General features: G+C 33.6%; 1 protein-coding gene across 1 annotated transcript; it reads left to right on the top strand.

Annotated features, from left to right (window-relative positions):
• Positions 1-17419: 17419 nt before the first annotated feature.
• On the top strand, positions 17420-18361 carry LOC123791155 (olfactory receptor 2L5-like). Its single transcript, XM_045795795.2, has one exon. It carries the CDS (start codon positions 17423-17425, stop codon positions 18359-18361), a length of 939 nt encoding a protein of 312 aa, XP_045651751.2. The 5' UTR covers positions 17420-17422.
• Positions 18362-20023: the final 1662 nt, after the last annotated feature.

Genomic DNA, 20023 nt, shown 5'->3' with positions numbered 1-20023 from the left:
AGAGCCTAGATGTCCATCAACAGATGAATGGATAAAGAAGATATGGTATATAAATATACAATTGAATATTATGCAGCCATTAAAAAAGAATCTTGTCATTTGCAATGACATAGATTGAACTAGAGGGTATTATGCTAAGCAAAATATGTCAATCAGAGAAAGACGATTATCATATGATCTCACTGACATGTGGAATTTGAGAAACAAGGCAGAGGATCATAGGGAAAGAGGAAAAATGAATCAAGATGAAACCAGAGAGGGAAACAAACCATAAGAGACTCTTAATCTCAGGAAACAAATTGAGGCTTGCTGGAGTGGAGGGGGGTGAAGGGGGGTGGGAGGAATGGGGTGGCTGGGTGGTGGACATTGAGGAGGGTATGTGTTATGGTGAATGCTCTGAATTGTGTAAGACTGATGAATCACAGACCTGTACCCCGGAAACAAATAATATATATGTTAATAATTATTTTTAAAATGAATAGAAAAATATGAATTTAAGTAGATAAATGCTTTCTGGTGTTTATTGCAACATTATCTATAATAGCCAAATTATGGAAATAATCCAAGGCCAGTGACTGATAAATAGATAAGGAAGAAGTGGGATAGATAGATATAGATAGATAGATAGATAGATAGATAGATAGATAGATAGATGATATAGATAAGATATGGAGAGATGATATAAATATAGATAGATATATAATGCCATATAACTCAGCCATAACAAGGAATTAAACCTCTCCATTTGCAATGACATGGATGGAGCTGGAAAACATGATGCTAATGAAATAAGTCAGTGAGAGAAAAAAAATACCATATGATTTCACTCATATGTGGACTTTAAGAAAGAAAGGCGAAAAAAAAGTAAAGAGAGAGGGAAAAAAAAAAAAGAAGGGCTAGAGGCAAACTAAGAAACAGACACCTAACTATAGAGAACAAACAGATAGTTACCAGAATGGAGTTGGGTGGGAGGCTGGGTTAAAAGGTGAAGAACATTGAGGTGCGTACTTCCTGTGATGTGCACTGGGTGTTGTATGTAAGTGTTCAGTCACTATATTGTATACCTTAAAATAAAATCACCCTGTATATTAACTAACAGGATTTTAAATAAAAACTGAAAAAGGAAAAGAATATCACTATAAAAACAACAAAAACGGTAAGAAAATTGACATAAATACATATATATCAATAATTACTTTAAATCTAAATGGATTAAATGCTCCAATCAAAAGAGAGGAGGTGATGGAATGGATTTTTTTTTTTTAAAGGAAACGATATCTACCTATATGCTGCCTACAATGGTCTCATTTCAGACCTAAGGTCTCATGCAGATTGAGAGTAAAGGGTTTGAGAAACATTTATTATGAAAATGTGCATTAAAAGAAAGCTGTGTTAACAAAACTTATATGGGAAAAAATATGCTATAAAAGAAAGACTGTAAAAAGGGACAAAGAAGGAAACTATATAATCATAAAAGGCACAATCTAACAAGAAGATATAACATTTGTAAATATCTGTGTACTCAATATGGAATATATATATATATATATACACACACACACACACACCACACACACACAAATGAAACAGTTAATAATCATGAGGGAAGGAATCAAGAGTAACACAATAATGGTAGGGGACATTAAACACATGAATGGACAGATCATCAAAGCAGAAAATCAATAAGGAAATGGTGACTGTGATTGATTTTTGGACCAGATGTATTTAACAGATATATTCAGAACTTTAGAACCTAAAATAGCAGAATACACATTCTTTTCAAGACCACATGGAATATTCTCCAGAATAGATCATATATTACATCACAAATCAATACTCCACAAATTCAAAAAGATCAAAGTCCTTTAAGACCACAACTCCATGAAATTGGAAATCAAGCACAGGAATAAATCTGGAAAGAGCTCAAATAAATGGAGGACAAATATTATGCATCTAAACAATGAATGTCTCAACCAAGAAATCAAGGAAGAAGTCAAAATGCATGAAGACAAATGAAAATGAAAACATAATGGTCCAAAAATTTCTGTGATGTAGGAAAAGCTGTTCAAAGAGCAAAGTTACAGCAATACTGGCCTACCTCATACAACATGAAAAATCTGAAATAAGCAACCTAAACTTAGATATGAAAGAGGGAGAAGATAAAAACAAATGAACAGCAACAACAACAACAAAACAGTAGAAGGAAGGAAATAATAAAGATTACAGCAGAAATAAAGACATAAGAAGTAAAATAAACAGGCAAGCAAAAATAAAACAAAACTATAAATCCAGAGGCTGGTTCTCTGAAAAGATCAACAAAATTGATAAACCTTTACCAGATAAAAATAAATAAATAAATAAATAAATAAATAAATAAATAAATAAATAAAATTAAAGGTTTCAAATGAACAAAATCACAAATGAAAGAGGAGAAATAACCACTGATACCACAGAAATACAAAGGATAAGAAAAGAATATTTTGAAAAATTACATACCAACAAATTAAACACCCTAGAAAAAATGGTTAAATACCTAAACAAATATAATCTTCCAAAACTGAATCAGAATGAAATAGAAAATTTGAACAGACAGATTACCAGCAAGGGAATTGAATCAGTAATCAGAAAATTCCAGAGCAACAAAAATCCAAGACCAGATGGATTCATAGGTGAATTCTAACAAACACTTAAAGAAGAGTGGTTACCGATTGTTCCCAAACTAGTCAAAAAAGAAAAATAGAAGGGGAAGGAAATTGTCCAACTTAATTTTATGAGGCCAGCGTTACTCTGATAGCAAAATCAGATGAAGACAAAACAAACAAACAAACAAACAAAAAACTACAGGCCAATATCTCTGATGAATGCAGATGCAAAAGTCCTCAACAAAATATTAGCAAACAAAATCCAACAATATATTTTTAAAAAATTATTCACCATGATCAACTTGAATATATTCTGTGGGTGCAAAAGCAGACAATATTTTCAAATCAATGAATGTGATGGATTACATCAATAAGAGAAATGATTTAAAAAATGATCAGTTCAATAGATGTGGGAAAGCATTTGACAAAGTAAAACATCCATTCATGATAAAAACCCTCAACAAAGTAGGTCTCAGGGAAACATACCACTACCTAATAAGGGCAATATATGAAAAGAAACACAGCTAAAATCATACTCCAGTGAAAATATGAAAGCTTTTCACCTAAGGTCAGGAAGAAAACAAAGATGTCCACTCTCAACATTTTTACTCAATATAGGACTTTAAGTCCTAGCCAGAGCAACAAGACAAGAAAAAGGAATAGAAGACATCCAAATTGGTATGAAAGGAGTACAAATATAAACTTTTGCAAAGGAAATGTTTCTATATATTAAAAAACATAAGGACTTTATTTAAAAAGCCACTAGAACTGATAAAAGAATTCCATAAGTTGGCAGGACACAAAATAACTGCGTAGAAATCCATTGAATTTCTATGTACCAATAATAAAGCAGCAGAAAGAGAAATTAAGAAAATAAAACCATTTAAAATTGCACCAAAAATCATATAATAACTAGGAATAAACTTAACCAAGGAGGTGAAACACTTGTACTCTGAAAAATATAAAATATTGATGAAAGAAATTGAAGGTGACACAAATACATGGATAGACATTCCACGCTCGTCAATTAGAAGAGCATATATTGTTAAAATGTCTATAACTACAAGAGCAATCTACACACTTAATAAAATTCCTATGAAAATAGCAACATTTTTCACAGAATTAAAACAAACAATCCTAAAATTTATATAGAATCCCAAAATACCCTGGATATCCAAAGCAATCTTGAAAAAGAAAAGCAAAGCTGGAGATATCACAATTCCAGATTTCAAGTTCTATTATAAAGCTGCAGTAGTTAAAACAGTATGGTACTGGCACAAAAATATACACATAGATCAATGGAACAGGATATAAAACCCAGAATTAAGCCCACAATTATATGGCTAATTAATACTTGACAAAAAAGGAAAGAATATCCACTGGGAGAGGACAGTGTCTTCAACAAATGGTGCTGGGAAAACTGGACAGCTGCATGCAGAAGTATAAAACTGGAACAATTTCTTACACCATACACAAAACAACAACTCAAAATGAATTACAGACCTACATTTGGGGTCTGAAATCATAAAAATCTTAGATGAGAGCATCAGCAGGAACTTCTTGGATATTGGCCACAGTAACATTTTTTTTCTCTAGATATGTCTTGAGGCAAGGGAAACAAATGCAAAAAGAAAAAAATGAACCATTGGGATTATATCAAAATAAAAAGCTTCTGCACATGAAGGAAACCATCAAGAAAACTAAATGGGAGAAGGTATTTGCAAATGAAATATCTGATAAACGGTTATTGTAAAAGGAAAATAGACTAAAAAAGATCTCAAAAGAAGGCACACAGATTTTATGGGATCCCATAAGAAAACCTATACATGCATCATGAAAATGCCAGAAGGAGCAGAGAATAAGAAAGGGGCAGAACTCTTAGTTAAGAAAACAACAATAAAAAAAAACTCAAAAAACTAAACAAAACAAACAAACAAAACTTCTGGGCTGGGAAATAAGCATGTAGATCCATAAAGTTCAAGGCACTCAAAATAAATTGGCTAAAGAGACACATTATAATTAGGAATTGAAATAACTTGAAAATATTATAAAATTTTAAAAACTGCACCACAGTTACTTTTTCTCAAAGTAAAATGTGTACTTAATTCAGTTACCGGAAGCCAGGAAAAAGATGAGAACATTTAAGGTATTTTCTGCAATGTAAAGGAGTAATATCATTACTTTCATTATTTAGTTTATTGAGTAAATTTTTTATACTTTAATGTTTTTTACAACAGAACAGAAAATTATTATAATACATTAATATATTTGTGATATTTTATGAATTTCTATATTTTTATTGAACTATCACATTTCATTGAGTTATTAAATTTGTTGGCCAATGCAATCAAAATTGGGAAATAATATCTACAGACAGATAATTACTGTGAACTTGCTGGGCAAAATTATATCCATACATGATCCATAAAACTTTAGAGACACAATGATATTGGAACAAACTGAATAAATAAATTTGTTTCTTTAACCACTGAATTGACCCTTAGCACACCTGTGAAAATATCTAAAGATATTACTTGAACTCCTTCCCCAACCTTGGCTTAGGTCTATCTTGGGCTATTAGTCACTTAACCTGTACTGTTCAAGTCTCAGTGGACATTCCCAAGTGAATATAAAAAAACAAAAAAACAAAAAAAAACTACCAACCAACCAAACCAAACCAAACAAAGCAAATGCAATAGGTAAAATCTCCAGGAAAAAAAAAAAAAGAATCAGTGTTGCTGCTGCATTTCTTGGAGGTATCTAAAATGTCATGTGTAGAGGTGGAAGATAAAATGTGCACTTGTTTGGAAATTGTTTGAAGACATTTACACATAAAATGACTTTGTTGATATGATGATGATTGGACCGCTGTCAGCTACCCAAGCCAGTGTGTTTGTGAAAGTGCAGAGATAATACAAGGTACTCCAGTAATCTTGTTTTCTTATTTTTAATAATCATACGTGAAGTGAAGCTCCTCAGCAAGTGCTTCAGAGAACTTTATTTAGTATTTAAGACTATTGTGTATGATAAACAATAGATACATTTAGGCATCTGTTTAACCAGAGAACTCTATTTTTTTTAGTTGAGTGAAGTAGGTTTAAACAACAGGTAAATAATTTATGTTAGAGTATGTATCATTAAAAATTAAAGAAACGAATTGGGCACTTGGACACTTGTTCATTTTTTAAAAAATACTAAGTGTTTTTAAACTTAAAATGAGTTATACAATTCTGAGAATTAATCTGATTATGAATGTGAAATAATTTTGAAACACAGTAAAATTGATAATAAAGGCTACTGTTGATGTACATATATATATATATATGAACTACTGTTCTGGATTTATGATGAGTATTACATGAGCTTACACCTAATGATACCATATTCTGAAATAGAATTCATAATGATTTTGATACTCTATGATAAAATACATAAGAAATATTATATAAATTAAAATCGTACTTCAAATACAAGAATATTTTTTTGCTGATACTTGAACCAAGACATTTACAGAAAAAATGTTGAAGGACAAACAATATTCATTAAAGAATGGAGGGTTCATTTTATGCACAGCCAATGATGCATCTTCTGGAAATGGGGAAACAGGCTAGACAAGAATGCTGTAAAAGAACATGGCTAATTGAGACTAGAGAGCGCACTTGTCATTCTGAGCACTGGGTGATGTACACATGAGACTAATCTGACACTATATGTAAACTATACTAGAATTTTAAAATTACAATATTAAAAAAGCATGAATTATATTCTTCAGAAGTGAAGACATTTCCATGCAAGTACATGATGTGATCACATAGGTGCTGATTACATTGCGTTAACTCCTTTGGTCGTATTTATTACAGGTGGATTGAAATTATTCAGAATTTAAGGTGATCAGTTTAGCAAATAAGTGATGTAATCTATGTAAGGGTTCGTTAAGTATAGATGATTTGAAATGGAGTTTGAAGTTGAATGAGTGGACACACTTTTTACAGTACTGTTCAGCAGAAATTGTAGAATGTAAAATAACAAAACATGTTTTTTGAGCTGATGTACAAATGTGCTGTCTGGATGGCAAATGAGATGAGGATCCTAATGGAGTATGCTTTGGATGTGCTCAAGCAATAATTAAAGAAAACCAACACTTAAGGGCCCAAATCTTCAACAAGTTTGTGGGGGACATTGTCTTTCATAATTGTTTATTCATTTTCCACAAAAGAAGAGTGCTTACATGACCCACAGGGCAATCTTAACAGTGCTTCCTACTTGCTTTTTACCCCACATAGATTCACTCTAACTAAAACCTAGAAATCACTTGTCTAGATTTTATATAAAAAAATACATCAGAATACAGGTATCCCTCATTTTTTAAGTTTCTGTTATGCCAATTTGCTTTCACCAAAGTCCTGTTTCAGTACTGTTCATGCTAACCCAAAGAAATCTGAAAAGATTTTCACTTTTAGAAAAAGAAAAATGTAAAATGTGATACTGGCATTCAGTGTGTACTTGGCAGCAAGCCATCAGGGAGGCCTCAGGCGCACTGAGCAGGGAACATGGCACTGACAAGCCACTTCCCCAGGAACTACATTGAAAATCTCAGCATCCATCCTGCATAGCTTTGAACTGTGTGTGTGAGCCCCTGTTTATGTGATTTATTTTGTACACCCATCAGCAAGATGTGTTCTACGGTATCAGAAAAGCCCAGGAGTCATTATTTTTTGAGTCTGGTAATGATGAAATTTTTTTCATAAAAATTAATGGTAACTGTTTCTTCACTTCATGCACTTTCACCTTATGGAGGCTTTTAGAGGAGTACTCTGCTTTCAGAGAGCAAGGGGATCCTGTGTGTAGTGAAGGGATAAGGAAAAAGAAGAAAGAAAAAGAAAAGACCAATGTGTGTGTGTGTGTGTGTGTGTGTGTGTGTGTGTGTGTGTGTGTGTAAATTTTGAAGGACAGCTTCTGGAAATAATGCAGGTAACTGTATGTTTAGTTATGGTAATCCATTTTTTTCAAAGTATGTGAAAGTAAAGTATTCATGCTTTCAACTTCATTTATTTTTTACTTCTTATACACATGAATACATTTCCAGTGAAAAACCAATAATAATGATAATATTATATCATTGTGATGACAATATAATGAGAATGATGCTAACATTTACACCTATTCTTCACTGATAGTTTATAGACAAATATTCACTACATTTTTATTATGTCCTAACTCTATTAGCTTGTCATACCCCACATTTCTTTATATCTGTTCTACATACAATGTACAGGCTCTAAGAGTTAAAGTCTTTAATCCAATCTCACATTTCTTGTAAGCAGGTGAGCTACACTTACATCTAGCTTTAAACCTAAATTTTCTCCAGTGTGCTTGTACAATGAGTCAAAATAAACCCATTCTCACTGCAAAACAGAATTTGAAGGACAGGTCCTTCCCTCCTCTCCTCCTCCTCCTCCTCCTCCTCCTCCTCCTCCTCCTCCTCCTCCTTCTTCTTAAGATTTTATTTGTTTGTTTTACAGAGAGAGAGTGAGCACAAGTAGGGGGAGCAGCAGACAGTGGGAGAGGGAGAAGCAGGCTCCTCGGTGAATGGGGAGCCTGATGCTGGGCTTAATCCCAAGGTTATGGGATCATGACCTGCACCAAAGGCAGATGCTTAATGACTGGGCCACCCAGGCACCCGTGAAGAACAGGTCTTCTAATTAGTTTCTGCCTTTCAAAATATCTGCCTACCTAATTACTCACTGATCTACATATGCTGATTCACCATTGTGCAATTTTAAGAAATTTTATGGATTAGACTCATGGAAACACGTACCCGCAGAAATATTCACTGTGTGTTCCAGATCTCTTTATACTCTAACAAGTATATAGTTTTTTTTTTAACGAAAATATACATTGCTTGAATTTTAAGTACTATCATTAAAATTCCTAATTCACTAAAGTAATGCAAACTATGTACTCTGTCCCTTTAGTATAATCTGTTATGGAAACATTTGAAAGAATGTGAAATCTCATATAGAAATCCAGGAAAGGAATCTGTGGAGATTTGCACCAATCTAGAACCTACAGAGCCTTCCTTGGATTCTATAAAAACCATTTTACAACGATGTAAACTTTACATAATGATGGCTATGCAAAATAATTATTTTCTTTGAAAAAAAAATAATTCTTATTGTAGGCATGCACATTGAGGTATGATCAGCCAATTTTTAGGAACTAAGATTGACTTTGTGTGGCTAATGCATTCAAAGCCCTCCTGGGAAAATTAACCTGGTAACCTGGATTACTGGTTTCCCAGACTTCCAGTTGAATACACAAAGTCACTGGAGAAGATTCAGCATTTTAGATTATTACAGGGATCTTGAGAAAACAGAAAGTAATTTTTTTTTTTTTTTGTGAAACCTGGTGGAGAATGTGTTGTGCTTTATAGGCTCTCAGAAGTCTAATCTGTGATTTCTTATAACTCTTCCAGGAAAACCAAATTCAGGAGGTTTTTAGGTAAATCCATATCCTTTCCACACCTCTGTAAATGACCAGCCTTGTTGTGTGACCAGGAATGATTTCTCTTTGAGGATAGTTTTGCTCCAAAGTGATGAGAGAGTAGGATATAAAAATCTGTGTGACAGTGGAAAATTCTGTATTATCTAGGTTGAGAGGACATTTCCCAACTCTATCACTAGGTCACTGCTCAGTCTTGAATAACTCATTTCATAACTCTGTGATTTTCTTTCTTTATCTTTTTAATAATGAGAAATTTTAAAAATCATATGTTCTATAAATTTATGAATCATTAAAATGAGGCTTTTCCAGTATTTAATCTTCAACTCTAAATATAAACAGGAATAAAGATCTCCAAAAACACTTATGCACATTGACTTCAAGACATGGTAATATGTAATTCATTTTGAACTTGGGCAGCATTTGGAAGATTTAACACATTATGTAGAATATGGACATCTACAATATAAATTACAGAGGAGATAATATGGGTGTGACTTTGCAAGCAAAATCTCCTAGGCAAGGACACTTTTGCATTGAGAACATAACAAATTGAATTTAATTTAAAGGTTTTGATAAACTATTTCTATTATACAATCTGTGTGGCTGTCATGGGGTCAAGTGAAAATACAACAGAGCCAGTGTATTAGGAAAATAGAAGAATATGTCCAAATAAGTAAACTGTAAACCCCAAAACAATATTATCTGTATTTCTGAGGAAGTTTTTGCTTACATTTTTACCTTCTACTACCTGTATAGAATATCTATTTTAATAACATTAATTTTTATTTATCCTCCTTTCTCTGTGTGTGTGTGTGTGTGTGTGTGTGTGTGTGTGTGTGTGTTTGGGTTTGGGTTTAAAATATTGATCCACATTTATTTCAGATTCATTACCTCAAAATATTTAATATTTGAGGGATAAGATAGGGGATGCATTTAGATAGGTAGATGATAGATAGATGATAGATAGATAGATAGATAGATAGATAGATAGATAGATAGATAGAAAGAAAGATGATAGATTAGGGAATACAGTTATCCAAGTATATAATTTTAAGTTAAAGTCACAGAATCTGTGCATCTCAACTTTATCATTGACAAAATATCAGTGTAATATCAAGTTCAAGAGATAGAGGTCAGTATCGAATAAAATTTAATTCTGGAACATATTCTGACACATCCCAGTTACCAACTTCTCTTCCTACCTTTACCTTCTTACCTTTATCTTGTCTTTCATGTGGGACATGATCAATATTCTAGGCTTGTTTCTTCTGTTCACTATGAAACATCATCAGAATATTTTCTGCTACTTCTTTCATCCCATATGTTCTGTAATGTAGATGCCAAAATTACAAAGGTTTTAGGGAATTTTAAAAATCAAAAAGATTGGAAATGACTTGTAAATAGGCTCGATATTGGTTATTTTTTCCCCAATGGATAAAACCAACATAAAGAGGGGAAAAACCCATAAGTTACTTGGATTTATTTTTACCTAAGAAAAAAATGCCTTCTTTACCTTGGGTCTTGAAATATTCAAGGCTGATATTCAACAGTTAAATATACTTCTCTGTTATATTCAGGGGTCCTTTAAATAATATCCTATGACAGGATGTTAGAACAGAGCAACATGAGCAATAAAAAGTCCTCGTCTCTAATACATGGCATCAAATACCAGATTGGATGTGACATTCATTATTTATATTCTGTGCAGATATTTTTTTCACCTTCAGAAGTGAATAACACTAACTACCACATTATAAACCTCATCATAGACAACTTTATATAATATACAGTTAAAAATTATCATTATACATTATTTATGTATAGAAGTGATTTTGTGTATATAAATGATTTTGTATCATGAAACTTTACATTTGTTTACTAGTTCTAACATATTTTTATAGATTCTTTAGAATGTTCTACATATAACATCATGTTTGTGAACCAAGATAACTTAATTTCTTTATTTCCAATTTGGATTTTTTTTTACCCTATTTGCTCTGGTTATATTTCCAGTATTTTTTTAAATAATTTTGTATTATGTTATGTTAGTTACCATACAGTATATCCTTAGTTTTTGTTGTAGTGTTCCATGATTCGTTGTTTGCTTATAACACCCAGTGCACCGTGCAATATGTGCCCTCCTTAATACCCACTGGCCTATCCCAATCCCCCACCTCTCTCCCCTTTGAAGCCCTCAGTTTGTTTCCAGTATGTTTTATATCAGTTTGTTTCCAGTATGTTTTATATCAGTTTAATATTTTATTCAAGTAATGTAAGAACATGATCTCAACAACCCATAAGGTAAAGCAATGGTCCCATTACCCACTCCTTATCTCCAAGGAAAATATTTCATATTATTTTATCACCTTTTGTTTCTATTTATGCATATTTTCCACCAATATGTTTATCTTTAATAAATTCTAAATACCATCTCGTGACTCATCTCTCAAGCCACAGGGGATGGAGAAAGTTCCCCACCATATACAATTATCTCTAACTAATTTTTCCTTTTCCCATCCTTTCAAAATAGTTACATCCCATTTTTTAATTTAAATTCAATTGGCCAAGGTATGGTCTATCATTGTTTTTTGATATAATGTTCATTAATTCATCAGTTCAGTATAACACCCAGTGCTCATCACATCACATGCCCTCCTTAATCCCCATCACCCAGTTACCCATCCCTCACCCACCTCCCTTTCTGCAACTCTCAGTTTGTTTTCTGGAGTCAAGAGTCTCATATGGTTTGTCTTTCTCTCTGATTTCTTCCCATTCATCCCCTCCTCCCCACAAACACCCTTATTGTCCTCTGCACTATTCATTATGTTCCAGATATGAATGAAACCATATGATAATTGCATTTCTCTGACTGCTATATTTTACTTAGCATAATACCGTCCAGTTCCATTCATGTTGATGTAAACTGTAGTAATGCATCCTTTACGATCGTTGAGTAATATCCCATTGTATATATGAACCAAATCTTTTTTTATCCATTCATCTGGTGAAGGACATCTTAGCTCCTTCCACAGTTTGTCTATTGTGGACATTGCTGCCACAAACACTGGGGTACAGTTGCCCCGTTTTTTCACTATATCTCTATCTTTGAGGTAAATACCCAGCAGTGCAATTGCTGGGTCATAGGGTAGCTCTATTTTTAACTTTTTGAGGAAGCTCCACACTGTTTTCCAGAGTGGCTGTACCAGCTTGCATTCCCACCAACAGTGTAAGAGGGTTCCCCTTTCTCCATATCATTGCCAACATTTGTTGTTCCCTGTCTTATTAATTTTAGCCATTCTAACTGGTAAAACGTGGTATCTCATTGTGGCTTTGATTTGTATTTTCCTGATGGCAAGTGATGTTGAGCATTTTTTCATGTGTCTGTTAACCATTTTTATGTCTTCTTTGGAGAAGTGCCTTTTCATGTCTTCTGGTCATTTGTTTACCTCCCATTTTGCATTAAAATGGCAAGGCTGATGGCACTTTCCATCTTCTGGTATACATTGCTAAGATAACAAAAATATAAATTGTTATAAAACCTGATATTTTAGGGGCACCTGGGTGGCACAGTCAGTTAAGTATTGACTTGGTTTCGACTCAGTTCCTGATCTCCCTGTTGTGAGATCAAGCCCCATGTGGGTCTCTGTGATCGGTGCAGAGTTGCTTGAGGTTCTCTCTCCCTCTCCCTGTTCTCTCTAATAAATAAATATTTTTTTAAAGAAAACTGGTATTTTAGTTGCTATTTCTATATATAGAATACTATGTCCTTGTTATTTAATTCTCATCATTGTTACTATTATCTCTGTCAAGGTATATTTAGGACCATATGTTCATAGGCAATATTGAGCTTTTTTAGAAAATGGTTTCAAGAAGACATTTAGAATTGTTAAGAAAACATCTTGTGGGGCACCTGGGTGGCTCAGCTGAACAACTGCCTTTTGGCTCAGGTCACGATCCTGGAGTCCTAGGATTGAGACCCATGTCAGGCTCCCTGCTCCATGGAGTCTGCTCCTCCCTCTGACCCTCCCGCTTCTCTCACACTCTTTCGTTCTCATGATCTCTCAAATACTTAAGTAAAATCTTAAAAAAAAAATCTTGTAATTAATTTTTTCATTTCTTTTCTGTATTGTGTTTATGCTGCCTGAATATGGCAGACCATATATGAAATTTTGAAAAACATTTTCTTTTGATATTACATCCATTATTATTTTGGCTTATGTGTTTTTAAGAATGACAATAAGCATACATATGTTCCTGTATATTAATTCTTGAGTTCTCCTATCTTCTCAAAATGAAAATCTTTCATGTTTCTTTTTTTTTTTTAACTCTGGTTCATTTCTTTTTTCAGTATGTCTTTAAAAATTTGACTTAATCTTTTTATCACACATACAAATATATATGAGTATATAATTATATATATGTATATATGTGTATATATATTTATTTTATATATTATATATATTATATATGATATATATAATATATATAAAATTTGCAAGAGCCTTTCATCTGATTTGTACTTTTATTTATCTAATAGTATTTATATTGTGAATTAATAACATTTCATACTTGTTTGAACATATGAAACTTATTAAAGGAATTTTTCTGCATTTTCCCAAACATTTTGGTTCATTTTATATTTGAGCATGAGTGTGTGAATATGTCTATGTGTGTGTGTGTGTGTGTGTGTGCGCGCGCATGTATGCATATTCTTGTTTCATGTTGGAGACTTCCTAAAAGCCTGGTATCATTTGGCTCTAGAATAATATTTAAGACTAAAATACTACATACTATGTAGGTCTTATTCACTTTGATGTCCATGGAGAACTCCTCCTCACAGCTCCATGACAGTCGTAGGATGCTATTTCCTTTTTTCCATTTAAGTGACTGATCGTTCCTTTATCTAAATCCATTTTTTTCAAAGGGTCCTGAAATATTTCTTCTCTCATTGTGACTTTTGACACCTGTTCTATTTTGACTTATATATATTCTTTATCATCATGATATTTATGTTTTTAAGAGGGAGAAATGACAAATATATGATAAAATTTACACACTGATCTAGAATTAGAAAGTTTTAAATAAGAGATTTCATTCATATGTGGAACTTAAGAACTAAAACAAATGATCATAAGGCAAAAAAGACAGAGAGAAAGGCAAACCAAGAAACAGATCTTAATTATAAAGAACAAAGGGATAGTTACTAGATGGGAGGTGGGGGGGAATGGGTGAAATAGTGGATGGGGATTAAGAGTACACCTATTCTAATGAACATGTGGTACTGTATGGATGAGTTGAATCATTAAACTGTACACTTGAGACTAATATTACACTGTATGTTAAATAACTAGAATTTAAACAAAAAATTTAAAAGAAAATAAATTAAAGGTGTTATATGCAAACAATGAATCACTGAACACCACATCAAAAACTGATGATGGACTACTCAGTGACTAACTGAACATAAAAAAAAAGATTCATTCATGATTTCAGAACAGACAAAAGCAATAATTTTACCCAACTTCAAGGATGTTTGATTAGATGCTACTGTGTAAAGAGGACTCAAGAAGGAAATAATGCTCCAATAGAAGCAGATAGATTGCTGCACCTTCAGAAGTAAGTCTTAGATATGAAAGAAAAATGATCCTTTATGGGTCATAAATATTTATTCTTAAAATAAATATATAATGTATGCATTTATATTGATTATTTATGCAAATATTTGAATAAACATCTGATTTGGCAATATTTGTATTTGTGTACAGTAGTAAAGCATATTTATCCTAATGAATTCTTAAGAAATATATATGGCTTTTAAAATAACTTTAAAGATTTCTTAGAAAAGATACAAACTGCTAATGTTTGCATCTTCATTTTAATCTCTGGTGTCATTTGCAAATATCTTATCGTATTCTGTGGGCTACCTTTTAGGTTTTTTGACTGTTTCCTTGGCTGTGCAGAAGCTTTTTATCTTGAAGTCCCACGAGTTCATTTTTTTCCTTGGTTTCTCTTGCCTTTGGAGATGTGTCATGAAAAAGGTTGCTGTGTCCGATGTCAAAGAGGTTGCTGCCTATGTTCCCTTCTAGGATTTTGATGGATTCCTTTCTCACATCGAGGACTTTCATCCATTTGGAGTTTATCTTTTCATATGGTGTGAGAGAGTGGTCAAGTTTCATTCTTTTGCTTGTAGCTGTCCAATTTTCCCAGCACTATTTCTTGAAGAGACTGTCCTTTTACCACTGGATGTTTTTCCCTGCTTTGTCAAAGATTAGTTGAACATAGAACCGAGGGTCCATTTCTGGGTTCTCTATCCTGTTCCATTGGTCTCTGCGTCTGTTTTGGGCCAGTACCATGCTGTCTTTGTGATCAGAGCTTTGTACAACAGCTTGAAATCTGGCAATGTGATGCCCCCAGCTTTGTTTTTCCCTTTCAACAATTCCTTGGTGATTCGGGGCCTTTTCTGGTTCCACACAAATTTAAGGGCTGTTTGTTCTAGTTCTTTGAAAAATGTCATTGGTATTTTGACCGGGATGACATTGAAAGTATAGATTGTTCTGGGTAGCATAGACATTTTAACTATGTTTATTCTTCCAATCCATGAGCATGGAATATTTTTCCATCTTTTTATGTCTTCTTCAATGTCTTTCAAGAGTGATTTGTAGTTTCTAGAATACAGATCCTTTATATCTCTGGCTAAGTTAATTCCACGATAATGTATGATTTTTGGTGCTATTGTCAATGGGATGGATTCCCTAATTTCTCTTTCTTCAGTCTCATTATTCGTGTATAGAAATACACCTGATTTCTGAGCATTGATTTTTTACCCCGTCACATTACTGAATTGCTCTATAAGTTCTAGTAGTTCAGGGCTGTAGTGTTTTGGGTTTTCCACATAGAGTATCATGTCATCTGTGAAGAGAGACAGTTTGACTTCTTCTTTGCCAATTTGAATACCTTTTATCCCTTTTTGTTGTCTGATTGCTGTTGTAAGGACTTCTAGTACTATGTTGAATAATAATGGCGAGAGTGGGCATCCTTATGGTGTTCCTGATCTTAAGGGAAAGGCTCTCAGCTTTTCCTCATTGAGAATGATATTTGCTGTGGGCTTTTCATAGATGGTTTTTATGAAATTGAGGAATGTACCCTCTATCCCTACACTCTAAAGATTAGTATCCAAGATCGACAAAAAACATCTCAAACAAATAATCAAATTAAAAAATGGGCAGAAGATATGAACAGACACTTTTCCAATGAAGACATACAAATAGCTAACAGACACATGAAAAAACGTTTGCAATCATTAGCCATCAGGGAAAATCAAATCAAAACCACATTGAGATACCACCCTACAGCAGTTAGAATGACAAAAATTGACAAGGCAGGAAACAGAAAATTTTGGAGAGGATGTGGAGAAAGGGGATCCCTCTTACATTGTTGGTGGAATGTAAGTTGGTACAGCCACTTTGGAAAACAGTGTGGAGGTTAAAAAGTTAAAAATTGAGCTAGGCTATGATCCAGCAATTGCACTACTGGGTATTAACCCCAAAGATATGGAGATGGTGAAGAGAAGGGCCAAATATAGCCCAATGTTCATAGCAGCATTGTCCACAATAGCTAAATTGTGGATGGAGCCGAGATGCCCTTCAACAGATGACTGGATTAAGAAGATGTGGTCCATATATACAATGGAATATTACTCAGCCATCAAAAAGAACTATTTCACAACATTTGCAGCAACATGGACAGGCCTGGAGGAGATAATGCTAAGCAAAATAAGTCAAGCAGAGAAAGACAATTATCATATGGTTTCACTCATTTATGGAACATAAGAAGTAGGAAGATCGGTAGTAGAAGAAAGGGAAGAAGAAAGGAAGGGTAAACAGAAGGGGGAATGAACCATGAGAGACTATGGACTCTGGGAAACAAACTGAGGCTTCAGAGGGGCGGGGGGTGGGGGAATGGGATAGGCCAGTGATGGGTATTAAGGAAGGCACTTATTACATGTTGCACTAGGTGTTATATGCAAGTAATGAATCATGGAACTTTACATCAAAAACTAGGGATGCACTGCATCATGACTAACATAACATGATAAAAAAGGTATTATTAAAAAAAAGGAATCTTTTTTTCTGAAATAGAAAAATTCAGTTATTCACTTAAGAGTTGTGAGATATTCAATAATACAGTCTGACTAAAATGATAAATTCAAAAGTTTCTCTTGTTCCATGCTTGACTTACTTTCCTGTCTCCTTTTAGGAAAATTATATCTATGCCCCATGGAAATTTATAATCAAACATCAACTGATTTCATCCTATTGGGGTTGTTCCCACCAACAAGAATTGGCCTGTTCCTCTTTATTGTCATTGCTCTTATTTTTCTAATGGCTCTGTTTGGCAACCTGTCCATGATTCTCCTCATCTTCCTAGACACCCATCTCCACACTCCCATGTATTTCTTACTCAGTCAGCTCTCTCTCATTGACCTAAACTACATCTCCACAATTGTCCCCAAGATGGCTTCTGATTATCTCTCTGGAAACAAGTCTATCTCCTTAGTTGGGTGTGGCATTCAGAGCTGCTTGTTCATGACTTTAGGAGGGACAGAAGCATTGCTCCTGATATCTATGGCCTATGGTCGTTACGTGGCTATTTGCTTTCCTCTCCACTATCCCATTCGTTTGAGCAAAAGAGTGTGTGTGCTGATGATAACAGGATCTTGGATCATGGGCTCAGTGAACTCCTGTGCCCACACTATATATGCCTTCCAAATCCCTTATTGTAGATCCAGAGCCATCAACCATTTCTTCTGTGATGTTCCTACTATGTTGACACTGGCCTGCATGGACACCTGGGTCTATGAGTACACTGTGTTTGTGAGCACCACATTCTTCCTTGTGTTTCCTTTCACTGGCATTGTAATTTCCTATGGCCGGGTCCTCCATGTGATCTGCCGCATGCAGTCCAAAGAAGGGAGGAAGAAGGCCTATTCAACCTGCAGCACTCACCTCACTGTGGTGACTTTATACTATGTACCTTTTGCTTATACTTATCTACGCCCCAGATCCTTCCGATCTCCCACAGAGGACAAGGTTCTGGCTGTCTTCTACATCATCCTGACCCCAGTGCTCAACCCCATCATCTACAGCCTGAGAAACAAGGAAGTGATGGGGGCCGTCAGAAGAGTGATTCAGAGAATCTGCTTTGTGAAAAGATAGACAAGTTTTTTGCATATGTACCCAACATGGATTATAAGTCCATTCATCAGTGTACAGTAAATAAAATATTATTTTATGCTTAGAGTGGAAGTAATAAAATCAGAAGAGATGAAAATCATTCATGTCTGGACAAAATTGTCTTGCAAATGTATCTGTAATTATGAGCCTTTTTTTCTTCCCCTTCACAGTGCTTTTTCTCATAGTTTCAAATGCACTCATATTTTGCTAATATGTTCTATATGAAAATGGTTCTTAGTCATGTAGAAATTAAAATGGAAACTGTCTAAATGAAGTTGTCATTAGACATAAAAGTTCTAGTGTTTTCAATTTATTTTCCAATACAGGTAAACAGAAAATAAATGTTTCCTTAATATCTATATCTAATTGCAAGAAAATTCTTGATCTTCTCACAGCAGACTGGTGACTTATCAGTGCCAATTACTATGTTTCCTTTCAATTTAGGGTAACTTAGTGTTAGAAAGATTTAGCTGAGACTTCATCAGGGAGTCTAAAGTCCTTATACCATTCTGAACAAAATATAATAAGTTTATGGTCCTTTTTACAGAGATGAATCCTAGCAAAGTGATTTCATATCAGGTATTCTTCAAGAAAAGTAAAAGGACTTGGGTATGCCAGCAGAGATCAAGAAATTGTGAGGTCAATTATAAACCGAATGGGTCAAAAGTTTAGTGTAGTTATTAGGAGTTAAGAATTTCAAGGAAAATCCCATAACCACCCCCCACACTGTGCACATACACAGTAGTCACTGCTATCTTGTGTTAGATCATGTCTGTTATGTAATATTTTATTTTTCACTCAGTTCATTTCATAGTTTTATTGAAACAGGTTGGGGAAAGTCAGCTCCTATATGCCAATTTTATTCACTGATAAATCACTTTTCAAAACTGATCCCACTGTTAAATCTAACAAAAACCTCTCAGATTAATTGAACTTCCTGGATAGATTGCTATTATTGTTCACATACAGTAAGTGAAGAAATAGTCTTCACTTTCTCAGGTTTGTCAGAGAACGGACATGTCACATCCTACATAATTTACAGATCAGAGCACAAAATAAAAATATGAGACCACATGTTCAAAAAGCAAGAGACTAAACTATAAATATTTTTTCATTGCAATTAATTAATATCTATTAAATGCAATACAAATGGCAGACAGTATTTTGTGTCATAATTTTATATATACTGAATAGTAATACATGGTTCTGTGATGTCTTCTTTGGTCATAAGATTTTATTGGCTCAATTTTCTCCAAATTTATTTTTTAAAAAAATCTATTCTCTTAAGAACTTCATTTTTCTGTCAATGGAATTGAAAATGTTGTTAGCTGTTGCTTGCAAATGATAAACTACAATGAATTTTTGCTGATTTTTAATATTGAGAAGAGTCTTTAGGTTTATGTTACTGGTTATTTGGAGTATTTATGCATGGTGAAAACATTGGGCTGAATGTCTGATACATTATATTCAAATATAAATTTTAATACAGGTAGATTTGATTTTTCTCCAGGAGACTTTTTTTCTAAAAACATTCTCTAATAAATCGATTTCAACCAATCAATTTATACATAAATCTCAACTTGCTTTTAAATACAAACTTAATGTTAATTAATCCTTTCTAATTTCTGAAAATCTGTATTCTTT

The sequence above is a fragment of the Ursus americanus genome, chromosome 5, assembly GCF_024610735.1.
Source record: "Ursus americanus isolate L20-20 chromosome 5, mUrsAme1.1.p, whole genome shotgun sequence".
NCBI classification, from domain to species: Eukaryota; Metazoa; Chordata; class Mammalia; order Carnivora; family Ursidae; genus Ursus; species Ursus americanus.
Note: the sequence above shows the minus strand (reverse complement) of the source record. Positions and strands in the feature narration are given on the sequence as shown.